The 20,735-nt window shown below is 57.1% G+C and overlaps 1 protein-coding gene across 1 annotated transcript in view; it reads right to left on the minus strand.

Annotated features, from left to right (window-relative positions):
- Positions 1–627: 627 nt before the first annotated feature.
- The window catches only part of Wscd2 (WSC domain containing 2), a 37,134-nt gene continuing 17,026 nt past the window's right edge, over positions 628–20,735 (minus strand). The window contains exons 4-8 of the mRNA XM_027923396.2: positions 17,571–17,692; positions 14,824–14,998; positions 9,766–9,930; positions 7,446–7,646; positions 628–980 (exon numbers count right to left, since the gene is read on the minus strand). Of these exons, the coding sequence (XP_027779197.2) occupies positions 628–980; positions 7,446–7,646; positions 9,766–9,930; positions 14,824–14,998; positions 17,571–17,692 (1,016 nt within the window). The remainder of the gene's footprint in view (positions 981–7,445; positions 7,647–9,765; positions 9,931–14,823; positions 14,999–17,570; positions 17,693–20,735) is intronic.

Consider the following 20,735-nt stretch of genomic DNA (forward strand, 5'->3'; position numbering starts at 1 on the left):
CAGGGTGCTGGGCAGGGAGGGAGGAGAGGAGGTGCGACTCCAGCCCTGGTGGGGTCGGGCCACAGTGTGACCTGCCTGGGGTGCGCTCAGGAAGCCGGTGACCCTGCCTGGGGTGCCCATTCTGCTTGAGCACGGGCTCTCCTCCACCTACCCAGACCCCAGACATCTAAGGCCTCCGGGACGCGGCCCGCTGTTTTTCTCCCAAACAGGAGGTGACCTGAGCCATGTCACAGCAAGTGCTTCCTGAAGAAAGCGAGGCTCTGCCCCGTGAGCCATCCGGGCAAGGACCAAATCAGCGGGCACTCGGGGGAGGACACTCAGCTCATCTCTACGACAACGGTGAACCCTGCAGCCCACCAGTGCAACCCGGAGTGGTGGGCGCAGGGACACGGGGGACACAAGACGCTGGTGCCTGTGACCAGAACTCCCCAAGCCAGGTAGCCCGCATCTCCAAGAGGGAAGGGGCGGGTGCGGAGGGCGCGGGGACCTGGACAGTCGGTTCCCTCGAGCCTCCTCTGTCATGCAGGAGGCTCGCCGAGGGCAAGCAGCGGCCGCCACGGGGGCGGTCCCCAACCGGAGAGGCCAGGTGGCTGGGCGTGGCCAGGCCGCCGCCCTCCCCGCGCCCCATCATCTCGGGTAGTAGTCGTCGGGGACGCCCGTGAGGTTGCGGCCCTTGAGCGCCGCGTCCACCATCTTGATGTAGGCCGAGATGCTGCGCTGCATGTCGGCCGTGTAGGGGTCGAACTCGAGCTTGCGCAGCCCCGAGCGCTTGAAGTTGCCGTCCTTCTGGCTCTCCACGCACAGCAGCCGGTCCTCCCGCACCGCCACGCCCAGCAGGCGCACCATGCGGCCCAGCTGCACGAACAGGTCCTGCTTCAGGTCCTCGAAGTGCACCACCAGCACCTTCTTGCCGAACTTGAGCCAGTCCAGCGTGTGGGTGGCCCACCAGGGGGCGTAGTTGCGCACGAACTCCGGCCACTCTGCGGAGAGGAGGAGCCAGCGGTCAGGCAGGACCCGGGGCGGAGCGGCCTTTGACCTCGCTGGCCGCGCCCCCGCCTCGGCCTGGGCCTGGCACCGCCTCTGGCCCTCCTCGCGGAGGAAGGTGGCACCACTTGGTGTCACCACGGGCCAGGCACAGCCCTAGGTATAAACCTGGGTAACTACGGCATAGAAAGATAACGTAAGAGACACACAACACAGAAATACACAATCATAGATGACAGAAAATGCGCATTACACTACATATATGAATATAGAAAATATGATAGGAAATTTGTAAATTGTGTACACTACATAATTATACAAGATTAATATATAATATATGTGATATATGCATATTTTATACATATACATGCATATTTATATATCATATTAAATTACATAGAAGTATACTACATATGATATACATATACATGTGATATATGTGACATATGTAATATATAAATAACCGTGTATCACATATAAAGAATATATTTATAATATAGAATCAAATGCATTAATAAATTATCTAGAACTTATATTAACATGTCAATTATGTATTATGGTGTATACCTACAATCATATATACATATATTTTGGGGGGGATACAGGAGATTGAACCCAGGGGCACTCAGCCACTGAGCCACATCCCCAGCCCTATTTTGCATTTTATTTTGAGACAGGGTCTCACTGAGTTGCTTAGTACCTCTCTAAGTTGCTGAGGCTGGCTCCGGAGTAGCTGGGATTACAGGCGTGAACCACCATGCCCGGCTATAATTGTATTTTCATAGCTATGCTAATATAGCTAGTAACTCCACGTAATCCTCCCAACCTTATGGGGTTGGACATCATCATTTTCATTCAAAAGGAGAGGAAACTGAGGCACAGAGAGGTTAAGTAGTTTGCTCAGGGTCACTCAGCTAATAACCAGCAGAGCCAGGTCTGAGCTCAGGCAATCTGGCTTCAAGTTCTGGGCTTTTAACGGCGGCTGACGTGTCCCATGTGGCCCGAGCCCCTACTCGGAGGGTAATAATGGGGCTGTTGTACAGAGGAAGTAGGAAGCGCATGCAGCCGTGGGCATGGAGGATCGAACCAGCTGTGACTGCTACCCTGTTCTCTTCTCAGGTGAGAGGAGGATTCTGGGAACAGAGAAAAGGAACTTCCACCTCAACTCTGAGCCCAGCTGGAAAACCACAGGGCAGGTGCTCTGAAGTTCCAAACAGGCACTACTGCTTCCTGTGGGCTCAGTGCCACCCAGCACCTCCCTGGGGGAATGTGTGTGAGGACATTTATTATTAGTTCTTCAACTAAATCCGAATCTCCTGCTGGGTGATGGCTACCCATTGTCTCATTTAACCCTAACAACTACCCTGAAATCAGGACTCCTGTTCATTCACCACCAGGGAGGAGACTGAGGCTCAGAGAGGTGAAGCGACTTGCTCAAGGTCACACAGCAAAGAAGCACCATCCAGATCAAGCCTGCCTGATTCCAGCCCCTGCTCTTTCCCAGGCACCCGCAGCCTCACCCTAGATACCTCCCGGGGCCTGGGACTCAGCAGGGGCCCAAGTGAATGACTGTTGAACTAAATTGAAATCCGAAAACCACCCTCACAACGTGATAAAGGGCTCCTTTTCCTTTGCAGAACACATCGGGGTTTGTGGAAGACTCCTGCGCCCCCGTCCCCTCCTGGGGTCCCACGGCTGTTTGAGAAATATTTATGGTGGTGATGGGAGAGTTTTTATTCTTAAAATAAATCATTTACAATGTCTCTGGCTAATTGGGCCCGTACTGTTACAATGGTTAAGGCCAGATGCAGCTGGTGATTAAGGAGGATCCAGTGGTGGCAGGGTCTGCTTTGCTTTCCCAGAATCTCCCCACTCCTGAGTCACCTCCAAGCACCCCTGGTGATTCAGGACAGCTGCTGTGGTCACCGGAGGTGACTGCGAGGTGACTGTTATGCCACCCAGCACCCCCCACACCCTCACTTCTAGACCCTGTCACCTCTGACCACCCTGAGAGATGCCAAGGGGTGGGGGTGGGGTTGAGGGTGGCCCTGGAGTAAAAGGAGGGGCTGGTCTGCATGGTGGCGGGTCCCTCAGGCAGCCCGGGTGCCCAGGCCTTGGATGCAGCGGGACAGAGAGGACATTCTGTTCTTGCTGATTGCAAACTTCTGGGGGAGACCAGGCTCCTCTGTCCCCGGTGTAAGCTGGGAATGGACATGCTGGAGCCTCTGGGGGCGTCAGGGGCTACACGGGGCACCTTGCCCAATCTCACCCTGTCTCTCTAGCGGCCTGTGGAGTGTGGCTAGCCCCACCTGAGACCCAGGCAAAGGATGCTCAGAGACATGAGGCGATTTGAATCCAAGGCAGGATTCAACCCACGTCAACCCCAGGCTGCACCTGGCTCCAGCTTCCACGCCAACCCTGGAAGAGGACCTGGTGTGACGGGCTGTGGCCTTCCTTTTTTGTGCTGGGTCCCGGGCAGCTGTCTTCTACTCCACCCTCTGGGCCCTTAGCTTCAGCCTGTCACCTAGGACACGGGGTCTATTCATAGGTGACTTTGTGATCGGGTGGCCGGGGGCTCCACACGCAGTTCCTCTCCACCTGAGCCGGGTGACCTTGAGGATATTATTAGATCTCCTTGAGGCCCATCTGCAAATCAGCAGTCCAGATAAGGCCCCCCTCCTACAGACGTGGTGCAGATTGGGTGGAGTAAGGTCTGCAAAGATCCCAGCACAACATCTGGGGCTCAGGAGGTGCTCCGTAAGCGTTGGTCATCTGAGCTGATGCTGGTCCCCCCCAGCATCTCTTGAGACCCCCCGCAATGCCCCGCCATGTGGGTCTGAGCCTCCCTCCCAAAGCTCAGCAGATAGCCACGCTGTTTCTGCCACACATCTGTCCTCTGCACCCCCTCCTGTGGCCAAGCTCCCAAGTGACTTCACTGGGAAAAAGAAGAAAATTAAAACCCAAAGTCCTCAATTAACTCAGGATTCCTGGTCATTGATCACCGCCTGCAAATCTGGTAACAAAGGCACACTGAGCCACCCGGCCCCCTCACGACTGCGGGTTCCACCAGAATCCCCGCCCAGGTGCGCCTGCCCATCTTACTGTCCACGGAGGAACCAGCCCTGACGGATGGCTTCCTCTACCTAGTTCCCCCTGGAATCATTAAACACAGTCTCTGTTTCATTAAGCAGATCCAGGACAATTCACCTTGTGTAATCAGATCACATAAAATTTTACTTTGGACTCGCTCCAGGGAGGTTGTAAAATTAATGTTGTGGAACCAAAGCGGGGGGGGGGGGGGGGGGTGGGCGTAGGAGCCTCAATCCAGCCATAATTGGGAGGGGGGCAAAGGTAAGGGGGGAATGGGCCTACACAACAGCTGGGTGGCCTCTGCTTTTAAGGAGGGACCCTCCCCTCCCACACAGCGCGCATCCTAAAGCAGCAATTCTCAAACTTCCAACTGAGCTCAAAGCACTTGGGAATCTTGTTAAAATGCAGATTCGGATCCCCTAAGACGAGGCTGGGGCCTGCCTGAGACTAGTCGGTAACTCTCCTGGGTGGTGTAGGTGCTGGTTGTCCGCGGCCGCACTTTGAGTAGGAGAGGTGCCTAAGCCTGAGTTCACATCGGTAACTCCTGGAGGGCGGGGTCAACTTCGGAGGGCGGGGTCAACTTCAGAGGGCGGGGCCATATGTAGGGGCGGGGCCAACTGCCCAGGGCGGGGCCCACAACTGCAGAGGGCGAGGCCCACTCCCAGAGTTTCAGATCCAGGAGCAGTTGGGCGGAGCCGGAGAATTTGCATATCTAAGGAGCTCCCTGGCCAAGCTGTTGCTGCTGCGCAGACTCAAGAGCAAGGGTCTCAAACTCTGGATCCAGGGCAGAAGAGGAATCCGCAGGGTGGGGCCTGGGAGCACTGCGCTTTGAGGGGCTCTTTGCTTGAAGATCGGGGTCAGGCCTGGGAGGGGATGTTGGGAGAAGCCTCTTCCCCGACTGATGTGGGACCCTAGGCTGATAGGAGATGAGTGTGGAGGACCCCTGTCCACCACAGCCTCTAGGTTCAGCCTGTCGCAATTCCTTCCTTAGCGTTAATTTAAAGGTCCCAGCTGTTTTCAATTAGGAAAGAGAGGCGCGGTGGCTTCTGGGAATTAGGGACTTGTCTGAAGCTAAGGTGGGTGGGTGGGCGGGTAACCGGGAGAGGAGGACCTCTGGATGCACCAGGAGGCCAGCAACGTCCCTGGGGGGAGCGGAGCCTGGTGGGCAGGGCCTGGTTTGAATTCCGCTCGTCTGGGGCTTTAGCCAGGTGACGTGGCCCACCTGCGTGATGACAAGAGCCCTTGTCCCTTCCCGGGTTCCTGGAGGGTTTAGATGAGACAGCAAATGCTCAGGGCCCTGGGGCTTCTCTTGATAGCCCCCCCCCACCCCCGTGGCCTGGGAGTGAGGGAGGTCTGAGCCACAGAGCTGCCCTCTGGGGCCAGTCCTGACACTGTGTCCCAGGGACTGGCCTCGGTCTCCCTGTTAATAACAGAGAACCCAGGGTTGTCAGCCCCCTGCTCTCCGGAAGGAACTGAGAAGCTTTCAAATAGGCTGATGTCTCTGCTGCACCCGGGTGACGCTCAGGGCTGCAGCCTGGGCACTGGGATCCTCCCAGTTCCTCTGGGGCTTCCAACGGGCAGCCCAGGCTGCTCACCAGGGCTCCCGTGATCTCCCCCATCTGCCCCGGCTCTGGCAAGCAGGGGCCGTCCCCTGGGGCCCGCTACTGCCACGTGCACCCACAGACATCTCAGTCGCCCTGGGACCAGGGTTCACTCCCAACGGTCAGGCAGTTAAATAATTCAGAGGCCTCTTTTCTCCTGGGGACGAGGGAACACACGTCACCACTGTCCAGCTTCTAGCCCTCACCGACAGGGGGAGTGGGGCTGGGAGAGGGACACGCCAGCCCCCGGGGGGTGGGTAGCTGGGAACTTAGGGGCACAGCTGGTCAGGCAGGCCAAGGCTTTGCACAGAGACCACGTGGAGGAGGGAGCTGCCGACCCCGTGCTCTGCTCTGCTCTGTGGGGAGGGGCTGGGCTGGCCGCTGCCTGGTTCCTGGAGGCTGGACCAGGGGCCAGCTCCCATCAGCTCACAGTCACAGAGAACCTGTGGGTGTCAGCGGCTCTGGGCCAGGTGGCTCACAGCCACCAACAGCTCACTGACCCGGGCTCCATTCTAGATTGGAAATATTGCAGGTAACACACTTAGTCCCCTGACCCACCAGACCTGCCAGCTCAGCCCGCAGCCAGGCACAACCATCTACGTGAAGCCTGCCTTAGAACGCACTGTTGACCGTCTCACATAATTTACCAAATACTCTAAGGAAACAGAAAGACAGACTCGAGCCCTCGGATCTCAGGCCATCGTAAGTCAAACCATCGTAAGTTGAGGACCATCTGTGGTCCATTATCGAGGTGCAGGGCCCGAAGGCCGGAGCCCAGAGGGGCTCCAGAACCTGATCATCTGGTCTCACTGCGACTCTGAACTCACCGACCGGGGACCCCCCCATTCCCTCTCCCTCTGGGAAGCTCCCTGCCCTCTCTGAACTTGGATCACCTCAGCTATAAAATGGGGGATCATTGTTGTAGGGGTTGAAGGAGGTCAACTCTCAGTAAGGCTCAGTAGCAGTGACTATGGTGACAGGGATTATCACACTGTCAGTCTGGAGTTTTAAGACCTGGAAGTGTTGGAGACACTCAAGATGGCAGCAGTTGGGTCTGACTTCCAATCTCAGGCCACTGTCGGGGCTGGGCGGCTCTCTTTGCTGAGATGTTCAGCCACACAGCCACACAGCCCTGTCATCTACCAGTAGATCATCTTGGGGGTCAGCACTTCTTTCCCAGCTGTGTGACCTGAGGAGAGTCACTTAACCTCTCTGAGCCTCCCAACATTGGACTGTTGGGAGAATTCATGAAATGATGCTCTGAGAACCTGGGCTCTTAAGAGCTCATGGCCTGAGCCCCACCCCAGCCCTATTTTGTATTTTACTTAGAGAGGAGTCTCCCTGAGTTGGTTGCTTAGCACCTCCATTTTGCTGAGGCTGGCTTTGAACTCGCCATCCTCCTGCCTCAGCCTCCGAGGCACTGGGATGAGAGGTGTGAGCCAGGGCACCAGGCCCAGACCACGATTTAATGGCCCCTTTGCAGAGGTGCAGCCTGAGTTCGGGGTAGTCAAGGAGCTCTCCAGGAACGGGTAGCGCTGGGACTTCCGCCCAGGAGGCCGGCTGCAGAGGCCGGCCCTGTCCTACTGTGCCGGGCTGGTGGAGGCCGACGCTGGGGGTGTGGTGGTCTGTGGGTGGCAGAGCAGCTTGGCTCTGTGCACTCGGGGACAGCAACAGGACACTGGGCTCTTAGGAACGTCCTTCTGGGGTCCGTGCACAGGAGACCACCCGCCCCCGTCCCAGACCCCGGCCCCGCTGCGCGCCCGGCCTCACCTTTGCCCTTCCAGTGCGCGTGGGCGGCAAAGCCGATGTGGCCTCCGTACTTGCGGTTGAACTCGGCCATGAGCGCCTTGTAGGGGTTGCGGATGAGCAGGATGGCGGCATCGAAGGCCTCGATCTCCTTCTGGCCGCTCTCGTGCGTCTTGATGCAGATGGTCCTCCCGCTGCGCCAGTGGTCGCGCTCGCCCTTGAACCCTGGGCGGAGGCCAGAGGTTGGGGCCGGGGAGCCCAGCCAAAGCCCCCCACCCGCCTCTGCGCTCCCCGCGCATCCTCGCCCTCCATCCCTTCGCGCAGCCACCTGCTCCTGCAATTCTGGAGCACCTACTATGTGCCAGGCTCTGCCATAGCAGCCGCTATTGGCAGGGTCTTCGCTGCCTGCACCCAACTGCCAACATGAGCTCCCCGGGAAGCCCCCAGTGAATGGGCGGGTCATTCAAAACCTCAGCTGACTGTGACCAGCCACCATCGGCCTTTCTCAGGGGGACTGAGACATCTGATAAAAAAGGCCTATTGTCCCAACGACTGGGGAGGCTGAGGCAGGAGGATCGCAAGTTCAAGGCCAGCCTCAGCAACAGTGAGGCCCTGAGCCACTCAGGGAGACCCTGTCTGTAAATAAAATACGAAATAGGGCTGGGGATGGGGCTCAGGGGTCCAGTGCCCCTGGGTTCATTCCCTGGTACCAAACAAACAACAAAAAGACCAGCTCCAGGTGGACGCGTTGACAGGGAGGGTTTATATTTCCTTTTAAGTCTTTTTTATTTTTTAAAAGTTACAATTTTAGTAGACACCTTGCCCCATGAGTTGCTCTTCCTGCGATTCTAGAATATAAAAGTAGGGAGACTGGGGTCAGTCTAAACATACCGAGCCCTGGACGCTCCCAAGATCCTGATGAGCAGACTGGGGTCAGCCTGACCTTGGACTTGAAAGGCCCCTGGTGATTCCCAGGTCGTCAGAGATCACCTGTCACTGGTCAGTTGGAAGACAATGTAGGTTCCATACCAAGCCTCACACCTCTTATCTCACAGGCCTGTGGGCTCACTTTTGGAAAATCTGGGTCCAGTACTGACCGCCCCATCTTCCAGATGAGAAAGTTAAGACTCTGAGAGGTCGAGACTCTTGCCCCAAATCTCACTGCTGAGAAGCCTCCGGTGGAACTTTCAGACGGAAAGTTGGAGGCTCTGACTCTGCCTAGGGATTCAGTTCCCTCTCCCTGAGGTCAGGAGGCTGTGGGATCACGAGCCCTGGGCACACAGACCACGGTGCACCCGGAAAGTCGAGCTTTCCACGGGCAGATCCACGAGGCGGTCACTGTGTTTCTGAGGGAGAATAGAATCCTCCTTGTCACACCACCCTGAAGCAGGGGCCGTTGGAAAGAGAGCAGGAGATCAAGCCACTGTGGATCCTTGGCCTCAACGATCCTGAGGGAGGGTTAGGTTGTGGCTGAGCCGTGGCTTCCTCTGAGCCTTTCCCCTCTGGCCACTGCTCCAGAATTTGCCTGGGCTCCTCCCAGAAACCTCCCTAAAAACAGGGCAGCCTGAGTGTAGGAGCACAGGGCCCGAGTTCAAATCCTGAAGTGAACCTTCATCACGGAGCCTGGCACATAACAGGCACTCAGCCAATGACAGCTGAAGTCCACCAGAGGCCAATGAATACGACTGAGCTGCGGTTCCCGGCAGGCCCCGGCCTCCTGCCCTGCGACTCCAACCTCCCCAGTCTCTGCCTCCCCTCTGCTTCTCTCCCTGGAAAAGACATGCACCCGGAGATCTCCCCAGCTAGGGCTCAGGGATGTTTCCTCATCAGCCCCAAGCTGTGCTTGCATCCAGACCATAATACTCATAGTCTGTTTACTATTGCTGAGCATGTTGCAAGTACCAACTTATTGCCTTTGACAACCTCATGAGGTAAGTATTGTTACCTCTTATTTGTATATGGTCATGCAGGATCAGAGAGGTACAGTTACTTGCCCAAGGTCACACAGCCAAAAGAAACTCACTTCCCCAGTAAGATACCTAGGGATTTTTTGCCCTTGTGATAGAGTAACAAGGACGTGGGCTTTGGAATCAGGAAAGGACAGGGCGTAACCCCTGGTGGACTGTGTGACTTTGGGCATGTTATTTCCTCTTTCCCAACCCAGGTTTGCTGTGCAGGGTTAGACCAGACCACACACCAGGCACAGGGGCCAGGAGAGCATCTGCGGTGCTCTGAACCTCCACGAGGAGCCTGGCACACGGTTGGCGCTCCGAGAGGGGCACTGCCGATGCTCCTCGTGGGGACCTTCCGGAGCCCAGAGAGCCTCCCCACTCGGTCTCCTCACCTTTATTGTACAGGGACCCGTCAAAGTAGTAGCTGCCAGTGTAGAAGCCGGTGGCCAGCTCGATGAGGTGACGGGCCCACGTGTTGCCGGCCCCTGGGAAGCTGGCCAGAGCGATCAGCTGCTTGGACCTGGCCGGGAGGAACCTTCTGTCCATGCAGCGATTGTCTGAAAAGAGTTGGGCACAGACAAGGGTCAGCGGCTGGGCAGGTCGGGCCTGTCCCAGGGGGACAAGGGTGTGAGTCTCAGCCCCCCACCCCACCCCACCTCCCACTTCTCAGCTCAGACTTTCATGGGCCTCGGTTTCTCCATCTGTAAAATGGGACCACGGCTCTTCCCCAGGATCCAGGCGAGGGTTAAATGAGATAGTGCAAGAAAAGGGACTAGCAGGTGCTCAGCACATAGTAGGGATCCAGGAAAGCCGCTGGGTGGATGGAGCCTCTGCGCCCTCCGTTTCCCCCAGCAGAGCGAGCCCTTCGCCTTCTCCCCCAGCCTTTCCCCCAGCGGCCCCATCTACACGGGACCCAGCCCAAAGTTGTCACCTTGACTTCCAGGACCTGAGTGGCAGGCCTGGCCCCACCCAGGCGCCCCTCCCGCCCACCTGGGCAGGCTCTGCCGGTCCCTCTCTGCTGCCTCCTGCCTGCTTGGTCCTTGGCTGTCACAGGACCTGGGACTTCGGTCCCCCCCCACTGACTCCAGAAGCTGTCGTCACTGCAGCTTCAGGTCTGTGTCCTGCCTTCCCGGAACACAGTCACAGTGGCTCAACAAGAGTGACGCCCCGTCGTGGGTGATTTTATCCTGGTGCGAACATCCGCGCGGACTTAGACCAACCGAGCCCGCCCCGCGCCTGCGCTCTGGGGCGCAGCCTGGTGTCCCGGGCTGCAGGCCCCGGTGGCGGCAGGTGACTGTCCTGAACACAGTGGGCAACTGTCACGCATAATGCGCCTTTGTGCATCAGGGCCTGTCGCCAACGGAGAAGGCACAGGACGAAACTACTAGGCCACAGGACCTGGTCACCTCCCTTACAACCTGAGGGGACTGTCAGAAACCCTCCCCGTAGATGACCTGTGGCTCCCCACGACCTTGGCAGATGCTCCCGTGGGCGGATGAACGGGCTTGTGGACGGGTGGACTGGTGGGCGGCAGCGGAGGGGACTGAGAAGAGGGACGGGCCCGCGGATGAGGACCGTGTCCACCCTGCAGGGTTTCCGTGCGGGTTAAATGACATGATGCAGGGAATCTGTCCCTGCTCTAAAGGGCTCCAACGGGGTTGCTCTTTCTTCGCAGCCCTCAGTCCTCCCATCTGTAGGTTGGGTTGGCCGAGTGCCCTTCCGATGTCCTCCACCCTCTGGCCTCCCGAGGCCCTTGGGGGCCACTCCCCGCAGAGCTCATGGAAAACGTTTTGCCCGGGACCTCCCACCGCAGCCCTGAGGAGCCTCTGCGGCCCAGTGGCTTCTTCTGGTCCCCGCGTCTGGAAGGGAAGCCGCCCTGCAGCCCAGGACCACGGTCCCGCCACAGCCTCGGGTCCCCAGTTGTCGCGCCCCGTTCCATGTCCTACCTGCTCTCAGCCCTCGTCCCACGGCCCTGCTAAGGTCCCCAGAGACTGCGCAGCGCCACATCCAGCCCGAGCACAGGTCCCTGGACTCCCCTGCAGCTGCAGATCCCTCTTCTCTCTGGTAATTCACCCCAAGATTTCCCCTGGGTCCCCGCTGTCCTGCATTAGCTGCAGCTTGTTGAAGCCCTACTGTGAGCCTTGCTGATTTATCGCGACAGCCTTTGGCAGGGTGGACGGGTCTGAAGTCTTCGATTTCAACCCCAATTCTGCCACTTGTTTCTTGGACCGTCTTGAAGAAATGGTTCCACGGAGCCTCAGTTTCTGCAGCTGTAAAATGGACCCATGGACCACGCCCTCAGGGCCAGCCATGGTGGCTCTGAGCTGTGGCTGCGGGGTAGGGGCCACCTCCACATGGAAGCCAAGTGCTGACCTGAGAGCGGCTCTCACAGGATGCGCCGCTTCAAAAATCCCAAGGAAACAGCCCAGCGCAAGGCTTGCAACCGACTCCATGCGTGGGAAATGAGGGGGACCCGGGAAAGGGCAGGGGAGGGCTTGATAATGAAGTCAGCCCGGCACAAGGCCGGCCGGCGGGCCGTCCCTGAGCACAGGCTGCTCCCTCGGGATCTTTGTTCTCGTTCCCGAGGTCTGACTTATTTTATATAATGATGGGCTGGGCGTTGGGGGGCCGGGAACTGGCTCCTTCCTTTCTTCTGAAAACAGAATGCTCCATTCAACCCTTCCTGGGAGATCAGGAAGAACCCCGAGGACAAGACTCACTCTCCACGCTAAAGAGGAAGCAGATTGGGTTGCTCAGCCTCTGAAGTCAGGCAGAGTTTGCAGGGAACAGTGTTATTCAGCCCGAGAAGCAGAACGCCCTGGGTTTCCATCCTGGACCTTCATGACACTGAACTTGGCTCTTGGTCTCTCCGAGCCTTAGCTTCTGCACTCATAAAACAGCTCATAAACCTCACGGGATTAAATAGGATGACGAATGTAAAAGATTCTCAATGTCTGTTGCAAAGCTGTGGTCAAACACTGCAGTCTTGGGACCCTGATCGCCTGGGTTTGAATCCCAACTCTGCTCTGTCTTAGCTGTGTGACTCTGACCAAGCTTCTCAACCTCTCTGTGTTATTATCTCATTTGTAAAAGGGTCATCACAGCCCTTAAGTCATTCGGCTGTTGGGAAGGTCAGGTAAGTGAAGGCAGGTAGAGGGTTCCTACGGTGCTGGCCACACAATCAGTGTTCAATAATGATCTAGTTCTCCTCAGGAGCATCAGAGCTGAGCATGCGCAGGAGCATGATGTGTGGCAGGCTCTTGGCAGCCTGATGAGCCACTGAGGCTCAGACCATCCCAGCGCGAGGGAACTGCCAGGCTGACAGGGAACAACTGAGAAGCAGCGATGGCCTGGGGGCAGGACACTGGGAATGAGCAAGCTCATCAATTAGAGACTCTGTCTCTGTTGTTGAAAAGACTCCAGCATCTATGTGGGCCACATCAAAGCGGCTCATGGTCACAGCACAATTAAGCTGTGCAGGATCCTCTCCTCTGACCGCAGAGATGCAGCTCCCAGACCAAGCAACACCCCCACCACAAACACGCTCCTCCTTTTCGGGTGGAATGTACACAGCCCAGGGCCGCGCTGGCTCACGGCTTCCCCAGGACTTCAGCCACCACGGATCAGCCAGTTGGCCACTGCTGGGGCCCTCGGCCAAACAAGAGGCAACCCCTAGAGTACTTCTGTGCAAATCAGAAAAAGGAACTGTCCCTGTGCTGGGCTGATGTGCTGCCATCTGGGATGTGTGCACACAGGCCACCAGGCTGGCTCGTGGGCACTGTTTTTATCATAGGCCACACTTGTGCAGTACCCAACCTGCCCATCCACGCATGGCAACCTGGTTACTGGGAGGGGAGCAGGAGGAGGTGTTGTATCGACTCTCCACGTTTCAGAGGGGGTGGGGAGTGTTCTTCACACCCTGGGTAGAAGTTTCTAGCAAGAGCTCTGGAGGCCTGAAAGCAAATTGATTCCTTGGATGCATCATTGTGGCCAGTTCCCAACCCATCTGGGTCTCAGTCTCTCATCTGTAAAACTGCCCTGGTCGTTGGTGCGCTGGTGTCGTCTGTCACTGAGTGAGATAAGGCTCCCCCAGAGGCCAGGGCATGGCGGATGGGCAGGCGAAACTCAGGGGCTTCCTCTGGGCTCCAGCAAGGGATGCCCCTGGGAGCCACGCGCTGTTTGTGATGCCCCAGGAGACAGGGTCATAAATAGTGTGACTTCAGGCAAATCCCTCAACCCGGGCCTCAGTTTCCCTCCCTGAAAGAGGGCACAAGACTGTCCCCACCACTGAGAACAGCTGAGAAGATCCAGGAAAAAGTGCACGTGAAGGCATCTGTGCCGAATTTGGCACAGAGTAGAACTCAAGGTCTCCCCAGTGCTGCTGCTCACCACCACCATCACCACCACCATCACCACCATCATCACCACCATCACCACCACCATCACCACCACCATCACCACCACCATCACCACCATCACCACCACCATCACCACCACCATCACCACCACCATCACCACCATCATCACCACCATCACCACCACCATCACCATCACCACCACCACCACCACCATCACCACCATCATCACCACCATCACCACCATCACCACCACCATCACCACCACCACCACCACCATCACCACCATCATCACCACCATCACCACCATCATCACCATCACCATCACCATCACCACCAACAACAACACCAACACCATCACCATCACCAACACCATCACCATCACCATCACCAACACCATCACCATCACCACCACCACCACCATCACCATCACCACCACCATCGCCACCATCACCACCAACAACAACACCACCACCATCACTATCACCATCATCACCACCACCACCACCACCATCACCATCACCATCACCACCACCACCACCATCACCATCACCACCATTCTCATGGCCATCAGCATCTTCACCCTCCTCACCTCCACACCTGGTGCCCCAGGCAGACAGTGTGAGCCCCACTATTGGAGCAAAAGCGATGGAGGTGGGAATGGTAAGAGGGAGAGAGAAGGCGCTGGAGGAGGAAGAACCTAAAGCATCCAGGGGTCTAGTGCGGCAGGACGCGGGAGGTGGGCAACCTGTGGCTTCATTTTACAGATGGAGAAGCTGAGGCCGGGGGAGGAAAGGCCCTGTCCAGGGCCGCACGGTGGGTCCGTGATGGAGGCAGGGCCCGGGCTCCCTCTACTCAGTCCTGCTGCTTCCACTCTCGGGGGAGGGCCCCGGAGATCCTTGGCCACGAGGGATTGCGGTGGGGTCCTTAGGCCTCCCCCTGGGCTGCCTCCATCGCCCAACCTGGGTCCCCCAAGTTCACCAGCCTCGCCCGTGACCGTGTCCCCTGCCCCTGTCCCCTGCCCCCAGGCTGCCCCCTGCCGATGCTCTGTTGGAGGGAGCGCCCGGCCACCCTGGGGTCTCGCGGGCGGCTCACCTTGGACCTGCGTCTGGTAGACGACGAAGTAGCCGGGGCTGCCGCAGCTCTCCAGCTCCTCGGCGCTGCACTTCTGCGCGCACAGCCGCTCGTCCTCCCGCTCGTGCAGAGGGAAGCGTGTCGTGGGGAAGCCGCAGTGGCACGCGGTGCCGGCCAGCGCCGCCAGCGGGAACTCCTGGGGACAGCGGGGGAGAGCAAGCTCCAGGGTCAACCCGCCACCTCGCCCCGCCTGGGGGCCTCGGATTATGACTCGATTCCTTTCATCAACTCGATTTTTGAAACTTAAATTCTAAAGGGAGCTGTCCCTCCTGCAGGGAGCCCTGGGAGAGGCCCCCTGGGTCCAAGCTGGAAACCCAAGCAGCAAATCCTGCGAAACGACGAGGCCAGGCGGCCCTCCGCGCCCCTCGTCCCATCTGCAGGTCCAACCAACTGGGCATCAAGAATATGTGGGGAGAATTTGCACCTGTGTTGATGACGGGCACACGTGGTTTTTCTTCTTTGTTGTTATTCCCTGAACGACGGAGTTAAAAATTAAGTACCTAGCCTTGGCCTTGTGTCAGGATTGTGAATCATGCAGAAATGAGGGGCTGTTTTTGGTGCTAAGGACTGAACCCAGGGGAGCTTAACCCTGAGCCACATCCCCAGCTCTTTTATTTTCTGTCTTGAGACAGGGTCCTGCTTAGATCCTCATTAAGTTGCTGAGGCTGGCCTTCAACTTGCAATCCTCCTGCCTCAGCCTCCCTAGCTGCTAGGATTACAGGTGTGCACACCATGCCCGGCTGGGAATGAGGGAAAGCTTGGGGGAGACGTGCGATATTCTGCAGATATTCCACCTTTTCACCTAAGGAACCCCAGCCTTGAGGACATGGGTTTCTGCAGAGCCTCTTGGAGCCCATGCCCTGGGGATACCGAGGAAGGACTGTAATTAAATGCCACTCAGGCGCTGTCGCCTGCCAAGACTCCGGCCTGGGGTCAGCTGCGTTTTTTTTCTGCAGAAGAGGGATTAGTTGAGGGACGTATTAAAGACCCGTCAGCACTGAGATGAAGCTTTCTCCTGGAGGACTTGAAAGAACCCAGAAAGAAATGTCTCTGTCACGCTGCATGCCATAGTCCGTGCCCCTGGGTCTGACGGTGACACGCAGACCCTGCTTTGGGGATGGCTTTGGGGACGGCTGTCAGAGTCGGTGCTCCTAAGCCAGAAAGGAGCCTGACACTCTCGAGCTCAGAGCCTGCGTGGGCTGTGCCACCTCTGATCACTGTACTGCAGCGGGTAGGTGGCAGCAGGATGGACCTGGGACTGTCCTTGTCCAATTTGCTTCTGGACCAGAACCGCAGCCCCGAGTTGTCCTGGGTCGTGGCTGATCCAGGAATAATCCGGTTTCAAACCCCAAGTCACCCCCAGCAAACTGCGTCACCAGGTGTGGCTTCTTTCTAACAGATGTCACATGGGGACTGTGGTCCCTGGCTGGAGAGCGGAGACAGAGATGGTGACATGCAGGCAGGTCCCCTTGGTCACCCTGAATCTCAGACCCTCCACACTTGGCACCAGCAGCTCCGCCTCCCGCCCGCCTCACCCCCTCGGGTGCTGTCCTCTGGCCCCTGAAAAGGACAGGGAGAAGGCAAGGGGGAGGGGACTTCCTGTCCACACCCCACCCCCCGCCCGCACGGCCTTCCAGTCCTGGGGGACCTCTGCCGGGTCTCCCCCCCTGTAGGCTCCCCCAGGGCTCAGGGACGAGCCGGGTCCACCTGGAGGGGAGGCCACGGGGGAGGGGTCCTGGCCGGGGAGGGAGCAGGAGGCAATCATGGAGTCTCTTCCAGGCTGCCTCTGCCCAGCGGCCACCAGTGTCCCGGCTCCCTCTGAATGGCTCTGGAGGCCCCTCTGCAGCTGCCAGGGCAGCTTGGAAGTCAAGCCTGCGGGTCTGGAGTGCCCCCGGTCACTCGCACCAGGAGCTTGGGGGGCCTTCGCCTGCTCCAGGGCCTCAGTTTTCTCATCAGTGAAATGGGGATGAGAACTTCCGACCCGTAGGCCAGAGGGGGGCAGTGAACTGTGTGGCCCGAGAGGGCCCTGAGGAGGACACTCAGAGCCGCGTCCTCTGGGCTTCCCGAGAAACGCTCCTGGACCAGGAGAGCAAGACCATGCAGGACGACCAGGGTGGGGGCAGCCAGGATCTGGGTGAGCTCTGAGCCCTGGGGGGACTGCACCCCGAACTCTCCATAATGAGCTCATCTGGGGGAGGGCTGGGGCTCGTCGGCCACCTCAAGTGCTGGTCACATGTCCCTCTCTGTGCTGGGAACTGGGGGACCTGGGATGTGAGAGGTGCAGCTTCCTCCCCGATCAGGGCAGGAAGGGGACCCAGCCAGCTGTCGTCGAGAAGCTTAGGCTGAGAAGGGACCTGTGGCCACGGCGGTCCAGGGCCCAGAGTTCTGCCTCTGCAGGCCCACCTGCAGCCACGGAGACTCACCGTCCCCAGTGGGGCTGTGCTTGTCCTCGTTTGGCAACCCCCGATTCAGGCTACTGAGCCCCGTGCAAATGTCACCTCACTCCTAAGCACTCCCTCAGAGGGAGGGACCCACCTGTGTGGCTCCGCCCCTTTGGGTCCCTAGGAAATGACCACCGCCCTCTCCTACGTCACTGACCACAGCCCACCACCTCGTCCATCCCAGCCGGGCCCCTGCCTCTGGTTCCTGCAGCTCTTCTGCCCCGCGGTCTCCCATGCTGAAGGCGGTAAGCGGGACCCTGTGCTCACCTTCTCTGTGCAGAGATCCACGCACTTGTCCACAGACATGTTGGGCATGGCGGCCGTCACGGGCAAGGCCAGGGAGAGGTTCTCAGGCCGGTGGAAGCAGCCTCGGAATACTGCACTCCCATCTGAAGACCAGGAGGGGAAAAGCATAGTCAGATCTAGACGGAGTCAGATCTAGATGGGAGAACCACCTTCTAGAGGAAGCTCTTGGAAGTTGAAGCCCAGAGAGGGCAAGAGTCTTGCCTAAGATCACACAGCAAGTCAAAACAGAGACAGAAAGAGCAATTGCAGCTTTTGCTCTTGAACAGGACGGTTCACAGTCAATGTGCCATGTAATGGAAAGGACGTTCTTCTGGGTGCTGGCATCTTTGCTAACAATCCGGGTCCCTGAGGTGAATTTCCTCCTGGGCCACTTTACCCTCTTCCCTTCAGCAGCACGTTGCTGTGTGTCATTTCCTCCTTCACGGTGGCCAAGCCCCTTTTGGGGAAGTGACAATCCATGGAGGACTTTCCTGATCCCATCAGGAGATGGTGGAGCATTCGAGGCTCAGAGGAAGCGGAAGGCCTGTCCTTCCTCCTGATTGCCAGGGGCCCTGTCCCTCCCCTCCTCCTGGGCTTCAGGGACCTTGGGAATCCCCTACTGAGGACTGAGCACCTTCAGGCTGCAAGGGGTGCTGTGTTGGGGGATGCCCTGTGTGGCCATTTGACCTGGCAACGTGCCAGCCACACAGTAGCCAATGTGGAGGCCACTGGTATCTCAGGAGAAGTCACCTCCTAGCAAACATTCAGAGACGATGTCCTCTGCTTGTCCCCTGGATGTGTCACTGTACTAAGGGGCTCTGGGTGGGCACCCATGGCACCTGGGAACCGCGAGAGCATCCCTACAGCCGTGCAGAGCCTTACCAGTAAGGACGTTCATTCTGTTGAACTAACACGTGAAAGACTGGAAACAACAGAGCTGTCCAACAATGAGGGATTAGACAAGTAAAATACGTAGCCACACCAGCAGTGGGATTCTATGCCGCCATCGAAAGTAATGGTGCTAAAGCTTATTTTAACCAGGTAAAGATGTGATTGGATACAACAATGGATAAAAACCAAGAATATAAAGTTTCACCTATCACAAAATATCAATTTTGTAAGGAAAAAAAACTATCAATAGAAATCTCCAGAGGGACATATAATAACCATGATGTTTCTGGAAAGTGTGATGGGTAAATTTTCTGGGTTGATTTGGCGGGCCCCAGGTGCCCAGCTGTTTGGTCCCACCATCTAGATGTTGCTATGAAGGTACTGTGTAGATGTGATCAACACCTACAATTATTTGACTCTAAGTAAAGGAAATTGCTCTTGACGATATGGGTGGGCATTGTCTAATCAGATGAAGGCCTTAAGTCTTATAGCTGAGGTTTCCTGGACAGGAAGACATTCGATGTCAAGACAGAACAAAGCCCTCACTCCTGCCTGTTTCCAGGCGTCTGTCCTGGGCCACCAACTTCAGGCTTGCCAACACCCACAATTATGTGAACCAACTCCTTAAAAACAGATCTAATAGGCACATACGTCCACACATCCAGTCGGTTCTACATCAGAGAACTCAGATCCCTTAGGGTCAGAGGGAAATTTTCTTTCTATCTCTGGGCTCGACTCCTTTCTAACTCTTTCTATGAGGTCTAAAGACAAATAAAAAATAAGAAGTGGCTCCTGTCAAATTTGCATCATGCACTTTTAAAATTAGCCTCAGTTATTTCTCAGATCTTGAGTTGAATGACTTTCCCAGAAGCAGCCATCACATAAAACAAAGGACACTGTGACATCGTGTGCATCTAAATCAGAGCACAAGAACAGGTGCCCATTATCAAGTCCCTACTAGGGGTGGTTCATGATGATGAGGACTTTTTTTTTTTTTTTGATACCAAGGGGTCACTTAACCAATAAGCTTAACCCCACTTTTACTTTTTATTTAGAGACAGGGTCTCACTAAGTTGCTGAGGCTGGCCTCAAACATGCGATCCTCCTGCCTCAGCCTCCAGAGCCCTGGGATCACAGGCGTGCACCACCACGCCTGGCCGCTGAGCACTTTTGAACCATCAGCTGTTGCCACTCTCTTGAAAACTGGGCAAAGTTCATGGAAACTCGTTTCACAGATGACAGAAACAGGACTTGGAAGAAATTAAGGAGCCACTGTTTGCAAAACCTTCCTGAGGCTCATCTCAGATACAACTGTCAGCCCTTGGAAAGAGCAAAGCCAACTGCAAAAATCCAGAAGCCTCCGTCTCTGTGGGATCGGGTGTATCTCAGTATAGAACTTGACACTTTTGAGCACACACACACATATATTTATATTTATGTGCAGAAAATAGGATACGCAATGCCTCCCTGAGCAGAAGGATGGGGGTGTGTACCAACGATGCTTTCAAATTTTAGCCACCAAAGACACCCGAGTGATTATTTTTACCACCCGACACCTGGCAGCCAGAGGTCCTTTACTGCGGTGCCAAACCACACTAGGGACAGCTGATTTTGGTTCCATGGCTAATTTCTGGAGCAGGCTGCAGGCAGCGCATGCACTTCTAGCAGACGCTCCCCGACTCTGTCCCCAGCCTGGTGAGGGAGCGGCCATCAGTAGCAGTGATGGCCAAGATGCTCCAGACTCCCCACCCCCCCTGCTCCCTCCAGGTCTCAGTTTCCCCCACACAACTGGCAACGAGGGGTCCGACATTTCAAGGACTGTCACACCTGCTGTCCAGGAAAGCCTGGAGGGGCCTCTGACTGCCTCAGTGTCCCCGGGCTGCACTGGCAGTTGGAAGGCTGCACTGTCCTACGGTCCCCACCCAAGGATCCTGACTCAAATGCCCCGTGGCTGCCCAGGGGGAGCCCCGTTTCTAATGCTCATAGAATATGCCACGCGGGGCACTGAGGAAGGACGTCTCCAGCGGGGTGACGACCCTCATCGCCCCAGGAAGCTCAGTGGGCGGAAGGCCAGCTGGGGACAGAGGGCGGTGAGATGCTGCCTTTGCAGCCCGCAGTGCTCAGGGGACTCTGAAGCCAGGCTCCGCGGGGGCTGCGGGGCCCCCCGTCTTCTCCCCAGCCCTTGAGAAAGGGGTCTTGCCCCCAGCTCATCCTCCAAGGCGGGTCCTTCCCTGTGTCCCCTCCCACAGCTCCCCA

The sequence above is a fragment of the Marmota flaviventris genome, chromosome 1 (genome assembly GCF_047511675.1).
Source record: "Marmota flaviventris isolate mMarFla1 chromosome 1, mMarFla1.hap1, whole genome shotgun sequence".
Classification (NCBI taxonomy): domain Eukaryota; kingdom Metazoa; phylum Chordata; class Mammalia; order Rodentia; family Sciuridae; genus Marmota; species Marmota flaviventris.